At 43.1% G+C, this 13,110-nt stretch overlaps 1 protein-coding gene across 3 annotated transcripts in view; it reads left to right on the forward strand.

Annotated features, from left to right (window-relative positions):
• LOC112258076 (protein Aster-B-like) overlaps positions 1–13,110 on the forward strand; it is a 102,244-nt gene that overhangs the window by 51,233 nt on the left and 37,901 nt on the right. For all 3 annotated transcript variants that reach the window (XM_042326980.1, XM_042326981.1, XM_042326982.1), the window contains one exon: positions 6,639–6,879. In XM_042326980.1, coding sequence (XP_042182914.1) covers positions 6,639–6,879 — 241 coding nt within the window. The remainder of the gene's footprint in view (positions 1–6,638; positions 6,880–13,110) is intronic.

Genomic DNA, 13,110 nt, shown 5'->3' on the forward strand with positions numbered 1-13,110 from the left:
ATATATGAGAGAGAGAAGAGAGAAGCGAAAGAGAGAATCTCTTCCCATATTGATATCAGCTCAATTTATGCATCAGTAGCATATGCGTCCAGGCTTGTCAGTATGTATTGGATGGAAAATCACCATGTTTTGACACATTTCCTCTACATTTTGACATGTTTTAAGAATGATAATTCATTGTCTTTGTATGCCTCAATTGATCCATCACACTTAGCTATATATAATGACTCTGTTAACCCAAAACATAAACCATCCTTCCACCATTTCAGTGCCGTCATTATAAATGTAACCTGTGCTGACGGGGTCTTGTTTTCAAGACCAGGAGTATGACCTCATGCAGAGTAGCTTGACCTGTGTGAATGATAGTGTCATTTGACCTTTGACACAAGGCAACAATGTGGGTGGGGGATATGTGTCTTTCGATTTACTAGGGTACCAGTGAAGATTTCCTATGCTGGATAACTTGTTTCAGCTGTTGATAACCATTTTTGCTGATTATTATCAATGACTTAACGTCCTTGAATTAAGATATAAGGGGGGAACATAGCTATATTCAATCAAATTCACATGTTGATTTAAAACTTATGTTTAACCCTTTCTCATGGTGTCTTGACGGGATTTGTCAAACATTTTGTGACGTAAAACACTACTTTCCGGCCCTTGCATTTGTTAATCAGTTAAATTAGACATTGAACTTGAACCCTGTGAGAATCCTGGATTGGGTGTGCTTTTTTTCATGGAGATCTCAGAAATGCAGTGTAACTACGTAACAGTAAGTGTCTCCTTATGCTACGGCGTGAAAACTGTTCTCATGGGCACACAAATCCCCGAATGCATGGGGTTGCAAAATCGAGTGCTTCTCTAACCCGAAAGAGTTACCTTACCTACAGTAGATACTTAGAACCTAAATCGATATTGTCAACGTGATTGTTCAGTAATTATGGATAATACCTGTTGGATACGCATTTGGTGTCGAGCTGTTTAAAAACTACGCCGTGATATTTTCACACCTCATCATCTGATCCAATTTTGTGAATGACGGTCAAGTGGCAAAGAGCTGGCATTAAAACAACTGCCCAAGTGCTGGAAAAAATGGCAATAGAGGAATATTTTGGTGTCTCGTTCATTACGCCGTGATGACAGTTACGCCTGGATCCACATTGGATCGAATATCTCTAGCGAATGAATGTTGATCGTCTATTGTTGTCTGCTTGATTTTACAGCCGGGTCTCGTTAGAGCCCAGACAAACCTAGTAGCTTCCTCACAATATGATCTAGTCATGAAATGACTTGACAAATTACATTTTGGTTTCCATGTTACACCTGCAATTTTACAAGGGGTGTGAAAGTAGCCTACTTGAACTTAGAGCTCAGAAATACAGTCACGGCCAAGAGAATGACACAAATATACATTTTCACCCAGTCTGCTGCCTCAGTTTGTATGATGGCAATTTGCAGACATCTCCAGGAAAAAACATCAGAGACAGACTGATATTCTGCAAAAGGTACAGGGATTGGACTGCTGAGGACTGAGGTAAAGTCATTTTCTCTGATGAATCCACTTTCCGATTGGTTGGGCGCATGGAAAAAAGCTTGTCCGGAGAAGACAAGGTGAGCGCTACCATCAGTCCTGTGTCATGCCAACAGTAAAGCATCCTGAGACCATTCATGTGTGTGGTTGCTTCTCAGCCAAGGGAGTGGGCTCACTCACAATTTTGCCTAAGAACACAGCCATGAATAAAGAACTGTACCAACGCATCCTCCGAGAGCAACTTCTCACAACCATCCAGTAACAGTTTGGTGACAATGCCTTTTCCAGCATGATGGAGCACCTTGCCATAAGGCAAAAGTGAGTAAGTCAGTGGCTCAGGGAACAAAATATCTATATTTTGGGTCCATGGCCAGGAAACTCCCCAGACCTGAATCCCATTGAGAACTTGTGGTCAATCCTCAAGAGGCGGGTGGACAAACAACCCACAAATTCTGACAAACTCCAAGCATTGGTTATGCAAGAATAGGCTGCCATCAGTCAGGATGTGGCCCAGACGTTAATTGACAGCATGCCAGGGCGGATTGCAGAGGTCTTGAAAAAGAAGGGTCAACACCGGTGGATAAGTGTCCCTGAATGCGGTCAAGCTACCGAGCGAAATGTCTAATGGGAAACTAATGGATGCCAGGACGTTGTTGTTTCTAAGGTCTGTTTTTACAGACGATAACACCCTGATGCAACACCCTGCTACAAAGGTGATGCACAAGACAAGACGGGGGTATTGGTAAAGACGTGATATTAAGGTATAACAGACATGATAGGACATGGTGACACTGGTGAATGTCGAGCATTGATGAGGACCCTGGTGGTTCACAGTGGTCATGGCTTTACTGTGTGATACAGAGTGGTAGATGAGTATAGGTTTCAATGGGCTGCATGCCAAATGGCTCCCTAGTCCCTTTTATAGTGCAATACTTGTGACCAGCGCCCACAGGGCTCTGGTACAAAGTAGTGCTTTATATAGGGAACAAGGTACCGTTTGAGACATATTCGCGGTCTTTACTTGCTATTAGCACACACGCACTGGTGCACTGATATCAGAGAGGGTTGCTTTGGCTCGCGCAACTTGTTTTCTCGATAGGCGCGTGTGCTATACAGTATAACTCATGCAAATCAGAAAATAATGCAAATCAGAAAAGGGTGGTGGGCAGAGATATAGGAGGACGGGCTCATTCTAATGCCTTGAATGTAATGTAATGTAATGCCCCTACACACACACACACACACACACACACATGCACACACACACATGCACACACACCTCCTTATCCTCCTACCCAGCTATAATAAGCATCCCGGTATGGTGTATCAAGCCAGTTTCCTGTGTGTAGTCTGGAATAGACCAGATGAGGATGTATAGAGTAATGAAATGATAGATGAGACTGTTAGTTACTCTACAACAGGGCTGTTCAATGTCAGCCAAAACACTTCCTGGTTTTCTCTCATGATCCTAATTTACTATCAGGTAGAAAGAAAAACTAGAATTGTTTTGGCCCTCGAGGACCGGAATTGAACAGCCCTGCTCTACACTGAACTTCCCACCATCCCTTCTTTACGGCAACACACACACCGGGCATTTTACAATCACTTTCAACCAGGTGGGTGCTGTTTCATAATTCTACTCTCACCTGATGAAATTTGGCCAAACACAACAAGAACCTCAGCTGAGCTCTGGGCATGTGTGCGTGCCCATGTGTATGCCTGTAATGTTGTCCATAGCTGTAATCTACTGAATACAAGTTATATTTAGGGAGTGAATTAGGTGGTATTACTAAAGCGTTGTGTGCAATGACAGCAATTGAAAGAGAGCGTCAAAAGTAATGTGTCTCAATAGTTCAATTTCAATATAATCTTCCATATTGTACCAGACAGTATACCCGAGAGGGTAGCCTATGCCCCCCCTCTCTCGTTTGTTGGAATCTGTTCGCTTTTTCTGCCTGACACACAGACACACACACTCTGCTTCAATAATACAGTCTGCAACTGTGGAGGAAGAGAGAGAGAGGGAAGGAGCGAGGGATTTTTTAAAAAGTGTGTGTGAAAGGGGGTGGCAGGACACTCCTCAGGGGAATGTGTATATGTATGTGTATATATATGCATATATATATATGTGTGTGTGTGTGTGTGTGTGTGTGTGTGTGTGTGTGTGTGTGTGTGTGTGTATATGTATGTGTATGTGTGTGTGTATATATGTATATGTATGTGTGTGTGTGTGTGTATGTGTATATGTATGTATATGTATGTGTATATATATGTATATGAGAGGGATGGAGAGAGAGAGGGATGGAGAGGGATAGATGGAGACAGATGGAGAGAGAGAGAGAGAGAGAGAGGGATGGAGAGAGAGAGGGATGGATGGAGACAGAGAGAGAGAGAGGGATGGAGAGAGAGAGAGAGGGATGGAGAGAGAGAGAGAGGGATGGAGAGAGGGAGAGAGAGAGGGATGGATGGAGAGAGAGAGAGAGGGATGGAGACAGAGAGAGAGAGGGATGGAGACAGAGAGAGAGAGGGATGGAGACGGAAAGAGAGCAAGAGAGGGATGGAGACGGAAAGAGAGCAAGAGAGGGATGGAGACAGAGAGAGGGATGGAGACAGAGAGAGACAGAGAGAGGGATGGAGACAGAGAGAGAGAGAGATGGAGACAGAGAGAGGGAGGGATGGAGAGAGAGAGGGATGGAGAGAGAGAGGGATGGAGAGAGAGAGGGATGGAGAGAGAGAGGGATGAGAGAGAGAGAGTAAGAGAGGGCTGGAGAGAGAGAGGGATGGAGACAGAGGAGGAGGGAGGGTGAGATGAGGCGCTAACCCCTGCAGCAGAGCAGCTGTTCTCTCAGCAACCATGAAGAGGGTTTAGTGAAGTATTTACAATTTTTATTTAACCTTTATTTAATTAGGCAAGTCAGTTAAGAACAAATTCTTATTTACAATGACGGCCTACCAAAAGGCAAAATGCCTCCCGTGGGGACGAGGGCTGGGATTCAAAATAAAAATAAATAAAATCATAAATATAAGGCAAAACACACATCACGACAAGAGAGACAACACTACATAAAAAGAGACCTAAGACAACAACATAGCAAGGCAGCAACACATGACAACACGGCATGTTAGCAACATGACAACAACATGGTAGCAGCACAAAATATGGTACAAACATTATTGGGCACACACAACAGCACAAAGGACAAGAAGGTAGAGACAACAATACATCACGCAAAGCAGCCACAACTGTCAATAAGAGTGTCCATGATTGAGTCTTTGAATAAGGAGATTGAGATAAAAAAAAACTGTCCAGTTTGAGTGTTTGTTGCAGCTCGTTCCAGTCGCATACGGGTGTTCTATGTGGAGGATGAGCATTTAACACAAAATCCGGGGAGGGGCCAGCTGAGTATAAGACTGTATCATCTGCATAAAAAGGTCAGCGATAGGCTTAGCAATGACAGGGGCATCAACCTTAAAGAAGGAAGGGTCTAAACCATCTGAACCAGATGTTTTTTTGGGGTCAAGTTTCAGGAGCTCCTTTTGCACCTCGGACTCAGTAACTTCCTGCGGGGAGAAACTTTGTAGCGGGGCAGGGGAAAAAGAGGGAGAAACATCGGGAGTAGTCGCATTAGAAGGGTTGCGAGATGAGGAAATGTTGGACAGACAAGGAGGCATGGTTGTGTCAAATAGGAATCCTGACTTAATGAGGTGGTGATTAAAGAGGTCAGCCATGTGCTTCTTGTCAGTAACAACCACATCATCAACTTTAAGGGACATGGGCAGCTGTGAGGAGGAGGGTTTATTCTCCTGGTCTTTACCTATTTTCCAGAACTTCTTGGGGTTAGACCTACAGAGAGAGAACTGCTTCTTAAAGTAACTAACTCTGGCCTTCCATATAGCCCGAGTGCACTTATTTCTCATTTGCCTGAACGAGAGCCAGTCAGCCTGAGTATGCTTGTGCCGAGCCTTTCACCAAATGCAATTGTTCAGGTGGAGTAACTCTACAAGCTCACGGTCGAACCAGGGGCTGAACCTGTTTTTAATTATCATTTACTTTATGGGGCCACTGAAAATATCAAAGAAGAAGATCCAAGTGTCTTTGACAGAGGGGATCAAGCTGATTCGATACAATTTTACAGAGGCCAGTTCATGAAGGAATGCTTGCTCATTCACGTTTTTTAGCAAGCGTCTATGACAAATCCAGACTGGTCGTTTCACTGAGCAGTCATTGCGGACACAGGCTGTAAAACCTTGACCACTAAGGTCATTACAGAAAACACAAGACTGATACCTATCAGGATTATTTGTGAGGATAACATCAAGAAGAGTAGCATTTTCTGCGTGTTTGAAGTCATACCTTGTGGGATTGGTAATAATCTGATAATAATCCATTGCTTTAGGACTTGGTCAGATGGTTTATGTCACAGTTTAGGTCACCTAGCAAGACAAATTCAGTCTTAGTGAAATGGGCCAGGGGAGAGTTTAGGGCAGGGAAGTTAGTGTTCTCTTCACTGAGCTAGACCAACATGGCCAAAAGAGCCTTAGTTGCCTGATGTCAAATGACGTACACTGAATCTGCCAGACCCTAAACCTGAAGGTCTGGAACCGTGTTCATAAAATATCTTCGAGTGCTGATCTAGGATCAGGTCTCCCCTCTTATTCATTATGATTTAAAAGGCAAACTGATCCTTGATCATCAGTCCTACTCTGAAACGCTTTATGAATAAGTGCCCTGGAGAGAAGAGACTCTCTAGTGGTCTGGATATGACATCAGTTAGTCAATAAAATTGTCCTCTCTCGTCGAGGACAGAGACGGTGCCTCATCGATGTGCTCTGTAGTATCAAAGACCAATCTTTTCCACTGGAGGAAGTGAACAAATTATTGTAATTGGGGAGGTTGTTGCTTTGTTTAAATTGTCTGATGGTCAAACAACTCAACTTCCAAGATCTTTGTAGATTGAAAGAAATAAGAACAATTGCACATTATTCATGTCAAGTACACATTTGCATCTCAAGAATTCAGCCCATAAGTGCAGTGAGTATCACAGAGTTTAAGCAGTCATTTTAGTCATTTTCTCTCACTCACTTCCTCTCTCTCTCTCCCCAACAGCACTGCTAGCAATTCGAACCGGAGCACGCCCACTTGCTCGCCCGTCCTGCGCCATCGCTCTCGCTCACCCACACCCCAGCAGAGCCTGGAACCCAGTGGTGAGAACATGGTGGAGAAGGGCCACTCGGACCCCTCCTCTGACAAGGACAAGTCACCCTCCACCATAGAGCAGGTGGTGCAGCGCACCAACAGTCAGTCGGTACACTCCACCACACGCAGCCACGGGGGCAAGAACTCCAAGGTGAGCATGTGTGCCTGGACCAAACACACATTCATGGGCCAAAACACAATGGTGTATTGGTGGAGAAAATGTATGTAGTAACACGCTCAATTGATTCAAAGGTTAAGGTAACACACCCATTCCAGGAGTGTTTCCCTCTATCTCAGACCTGTTGCCCTAACTTAGTTTAACTTCTTTGGTAATTAGAGAAACCATCATGCCCTGGTCTGGACCCAGGTGCAAGTATGATACAAACACATAGCCATCACATGACATCTCTAGCCTCTCTAGCCCCACCCACTGCATATCATCACACAATTTCTCTGCCTTTTAATCAAATCTTCACTATAAAGTAGTGCCTTTTAGGACTTCTGATCCGCTGTACCTAAAAGTAATCCACACTCTCACAACAAAAGAAGCAAACTTTGTACAAATGGTATAATTGATTACTTTCTCCCAATTGAAATAATTTACTGTAGAATATACTCCAATGCGGGTTGTCAGAATGAAATTGACAAGGTCCATCTGTAAAAAAAAAAAAATCTTCCTTTCGGTAGTGGACTTTGAAAACATGCGTCTTTGTCAAGTACTCAAGTATACTCAAGTAGAGTACATTCGGAGAGTATTACAGCCTTATTCTAAAATGGATTAAATAAAACATTTTCCTCATCAATCTACATACAATAGCCCATAATGACAAAGCGAAAACAGATTTTTAGACAGAAATACCTTTGCATAAGTATTCAGACCCTTTGCTATGAGACTCAAAATTGAACTCAGGTGCACCCTGTTTCCATTGATCATCCTTGAGATGTTTCTACATCTTGATTGGAGTCCACCTGTGGTAATTCAATTGATTGGACATGATTTGGAAAGGCACACACCTGTCTATATAAGTTGACAGTGCATGTCAGAGCAAAAACCAAGCCATGAGGTCGAAGGAATTGTCCGTAGAGCTCTGAGACAGGATTGTGTCGGAACAGATCTTGGGAAGGGTACCAAAAAATGTCTGCAGCATTGAGAGGTCCCCAAGAACACAGTGGCCTCCATCATTCTTAAATGGTAGAAGTTTGGAACCACCAACACTCCTCCTAGAGCTGGCCACCCGCCCAAACTGAGCAATCGGGGGAGAAGGGCCTTGGTATGGGAGGTGACCAAGAATCTAATGGTCACTCTGACAGAGCTCCAGAGTTCCTCTGTGGAGATGGGAGAACCTTCCAGAAGGACAACCATCTCTGCACCACTCCACTAATCAAGCCTTTATGGTAGAGTGGCCAGACGGAAGACACTCCTCAGTAAAAGGCACGACAGCCCGCTTGGAGTTTGCCAAAAAGCATGTCACGTCTGGGGGTAACCTGGGACCATCCCTACATTGAAGCATGGTGATGGCAGCATCATGCTGTAGGGATGTTTTTCAGCGGCAATGACTGGGAAACTAGTCAGGGGAAAGATGAACGGAGCAAAGTACAGAGAGATCCTTGATGAAAACCCTCTCCAGAGTGTGGAGGGGCGGAGGTTCACCTTCGCATGGGGTGAAGGTTCACCTTCCAACAGGACAACGACACTAAGCACACAACCAAGACAGTGCGGGAGTGGCTTCGGGACAAGTCTCTGAATGTCCTTGAGGGGCCCTGCTAGAGCCCGGACTTCAACCCGATCGATCATCTCTGGGGAGACCTGAAAATAGCTGTGCAGCAATGTTCCTCATCCAACCTGACAGAGCTTGAGGATCTGTAGAGAATAATGGGAGAAACTCCCCAAATACAGGTGTGCCAAGCTTGTAGTGTCATACCCAAGAAGACTCGAGGCTGTAATCGCTTCCAATTGTGCTTCAACAAAGTACTGAGTAAATGGTCTGAATACTTTTGTAAATGTGATAAGTTTTCTATTTTTAAAACATTTGCAAAAATGTCAACTTGTTTTTGCTCTGTCATTATGGAGTATGGTGTGTAGATTGAGGGGGGGGGGCTTTAAATCGCTAATGTAACAATGTGGAAAAAGTGAAGGGGTCTGAATACTTCCCGAATGCATTGTATATCATACTAAGGTTCTTCTCAACCTTTTTCCCATTCCATGCTGATGTTGCCTCACTTCCACTCTCAGGAGTTGACTGTCCGTCACTGCTTTTGTTTGCCATGTTTACTTTTGAGACGTGGTTGCTACATTTCTTCACCACCTGAACAATCATAAAACCCCCCACAAGCCAAGTCTGTAACTTGAACCGTTTTAGTTCCTTATATTTGCTCTTTTTGTTTTCTGATTTTCTTTGTTCTTCTTCTCATGCATGCTAGTCTCACAAGCGACTTTCCAAAGTAAGCATCACTCTTTTTCTGGTTTTTCTCCTCCCTCCTTCTAGCTTGTACTCATGCATCGTGACTTGCCACTATCTCTGCGATAAGCAAATTGTTTTTCCTTTATGACACCCTACATTATGCTAAACTAACGTGTACCTCTGTCCTGTCTTTACCTATCCTACCCTATGCAATCCAGCCCTACTCTACCTGATGAGACTACCCAAAACTCTCTATGCTAAGCTATGTTAGCCTTACCTAGCATACCACTTACTAACCAACTATATTAGCCTACCCTTGCACTGACCTGATCTCATCTCCCTCATGCCATGCTAGCTAGAAGCGTTAACTCATAATGTCCTTTTTATGCTGCTAGAGCAGATGTTAAAATGGTTAACCATGGTAACCGTAATCCCTCAGACTATTCAACATTACCCTAAATGACTGTTGCTCATCTTTCCATGCCTCGATCACACTGCATTATCACATCCTACCTTAAGGGTACACTCTTCAATCTGATGTCCTCATACAGCGCTGGGGGCCACTTCCTGTTTACAGACAGAATTCAAATCTGCCCAGACTGACACTATTGGCTCTTTTCAATATATGAACTCCCTTGAGACATGTCCATCATACAAAGCAGGGTCACGTCCTGCTCACAGACTCAAAAACAACTGAACTCTAGTGATCTTTAAACAGGAAGTGACCCCGCTTTGTAGGACGTCAAATTGCAGTGTACCCTTTTTATCCACCCGTCTCTACATTTTAACTGCACACATAAGACTGAAGTTCCCGACCTTAGATCCTAATTTATTACTGCAGGTTACAGCTGGATTTCATAACTCACACTACTAACGGGAGATTACACAGGAGCGCCAAGCTACAATAACTCTGCTTGCAACTAATAAACAGTGTAATGAAACTAGCAGACCAGCTGATCTGACACTGTTACGGTGTCAAACCAGCTTGACACTGGACAGTGGAAATGGCGTGGGAAATGGTCATTGTCTGCGTTTACTACTCCCGCCCCAATGAAACATACTATCAGGAACAGTGAAATCGAAAAATATACATGGAAGAACATGACATATTACAACAAAAAATAATAATTTTACTGGAAATGTAGTATATGTCAATTACTTGGATTTAGTTAACACGTTTATTTACAGACAATTAGCCTACTTAGCCAAATTATGCCTACAGCGGGGCTACTCTTCTGCAAAAAATAAAGTTATTGAAGACAATTTTAATGAATTACCACATTGTAAATGAAAGTGATACGTAATGCAACATGTGTGATAGGCAATTTAAATAGCGTTATAAACAAAGCACTCTGATTCTTTGGTTAAGATAACGACATCCAAATAATAAGAGGTTACTCTCCCTACCACATTTCCTTCCAATTCAGACATTGTTTCTTCAATAAAGTACAATATGCCACTGTAGACATAATGGCCTGGAAGAAAATATAAAGGTTCACTATTGAGTGTTAGCACGCTGTTCTACAAATAAAGAAATGTCCGCTATTCACAGCATAGGAAATGTTACTCTTCACTCCCAGCCTACCCACAAACAAGATTTAATAAAAACAATATAATTTGTGCAACTTTAAATAACTACTACAATACAATATAAATTTACAGTGCATTCAAAAAGTATTCAGACTCCTCCCCATTTTGTTACATTACAGCGTTATTATGAAATGGATTCAATAGTTTTTTTCCCCCATCATCAATCTACAAACAATACCCCATAATGACGAAGCAAAAACAGTTTGAGAGATTTTTTCAAATGTATTTAAAATAACAGAAATAACTTATTTACAAAAGTATTCAGACTGTGTGCATAGGGTCGTTGTCCTGTTGGAAGGTGAACTTTCACCCCAGTCTGAGGTACTAAGCGCTCTGGAGCAGGTTGTCATCTCGCTGTACTTTGCTCCGTTTATCTTTCCCTCGATCCGGACTAGTCTCCCAGTACCTGCCGCTGAAAAACATCACCACAGCATGATCCTGCCACCATCATGCTTCACCGTAGGGATGGTTTTGGCCAGGTGATAAGCGGTGCCTGGTTTCCTCCAGACGTGAAGCTTGAAATTCAGGCCAAAGAACTCAATCTTGGTTTCATCAGACCAGAGAATCAGACCAGAGAATCTTGTTTCTCATGGTCTGAGAGTCCATTAGGTGCCTTTTGGCAAACTCCAAGCTGGCTGTCGTGCCTTTTACTGCGGAGTAGCTTCCGTCTGGCCACTTTACCATAAAGACCTGATTGGTGGAGTGCTGCAGAGATGATTGTCCTTCTGGATGGTTCTCCCATCTCCACAGACGAACTAGACCCCTACAGGGTGACCATTGGATTCTTGGTCACCTCCCTGACCAAAGCCCTTATCCCCCAATTGCTCAGTTTGGCCGGGCGGCCAGCTCTAGGAAGAGTGTTGGTAGTTCCAAACTTCTTCCATTTAAGAATGATGGAGGCCACTGTGTTCTTGGGGACCTCTCAATGCATAGGAAAAGTTTTAGTACCCTTCCCCAGATCTGTGCTTCGACACAAACCTGTCTTGGCGCTCTACAGACAATTCCTTTGACCTCATGGCTTGGTTTTTGCTCTGACATTCACTGTCAACTTTGGGACCTTATATTGACAGGTGTGTGCCTTTCCAAATACTTGTACAATCAATTGAATTTACCACAGATGGACTCCAATCAAGTTGTATAAACATCTCAAGGATGATCAGTGGAAACGGGATGCACCTGAGCTCAATTTCGAGTCTCATAGCAAAGGGTCTGAATACCTCTATGTAAATAGGGTATTTCTGGTTTTATATTTAATACATTTGCAAAAAAAGTCTAAAAACCTGTTTTCGCTTTGTCATTATGGGTTATTGTGTGTAGATTGATGAGGAAAAAAACTGGATACTTTCCGGATACTCTGTAGTTTCAAATGTCTGATGTGTAGCCTACAGTTCAGGACTATTTCCTTTTCCCCTCTTGATAAGACATGTTTTATTAGGACAAGTAAAAACATTGATGTATTAAATAAATCGTAAATGAAAAATGTATCCTACACCATGATTTCTTCCATTCATATAGTGTTTGGGTTGGTTCGTTGCCTTAATAGATTTAGGAAATGAAATACAATATTTCAGTTGTTTGGAATGATTGTCAAAGAGAGAAATCGCCCTTCGCCTGCTTAAATAGCCAGATTAAAATGTTCCAATGATAATACCCACCAGAAAGCAAAATCGTCTTGATAAATGTTCGTTGCGTTCAATCAGGACTAGAACATAACCCCGACATCCGCGTTATGGAGCGGTAAAGTGGTGGATGATGGTTGCAATTGAGATCCGCTCTGCGGGTGATTTTACAGCGTATTGATGGTATAAGGAGAGATCAGCTGGTGAAAACCTAGTGGCCATCAGTGGTTGCAATTGGCTCAAGGAGTTTACTAAGAGTCTATACTAAGAGTTGGCTATACTAAGGGTATACTAACGTATGCTTGGTTGTGACCATACGGCCTTTGTTATCTTAACCTTCTTTCACTTCTCTTGACCTTGCCTAACCCCTTCTCATGGTTGTGTTCATTAGGGCACGCAACATTAAATGTTTTAAAATGTTTTGCAACGAAAATGAATGTTTCTTATTGAACAATGCCAGATAGTCCCTGCCGTTCTCAGTGGGTTCTCTTCTGTTTTGTGCCTAATGAACATGACCTAGCCTTCCTACCCTACTCTAACACTCTTTCCTGACAACCTCATGATCCCCTATGTGGTCCTCTTGTCTGAAATGTTCTGTGTTACAGGTACTGAAGTTGCCCCTAGACGCTGATCTTGGGTCAGTTTTTGTATTTTCCCCAATAATGGTTAAGGTTGGGGGAAGCTGATCCTAGATCTGTACCTAGGGGAAACTTCACCTCAGAGCTACTGTTCATACTGTTTCTTTACTTTGATGGAGTACCACGCTGTATG

The sequence above is a fragment of the Oncorhynchus tshawytscha genome, linkage group LG09 (assembly GCF_018296145.1).
Source record: "Oncorhynchus tshawytscha isolate Ot180627B linkage group LG09, Otsh_v2.0, whole genome shotgun sequence".
Lineage (NCBI taxonomy): Eukaryota > Metazoa > Chordata > Actinopteri > Salmoniformes > Salmonidae > Oncorhynchus > Oncorhynchus tshawytscha.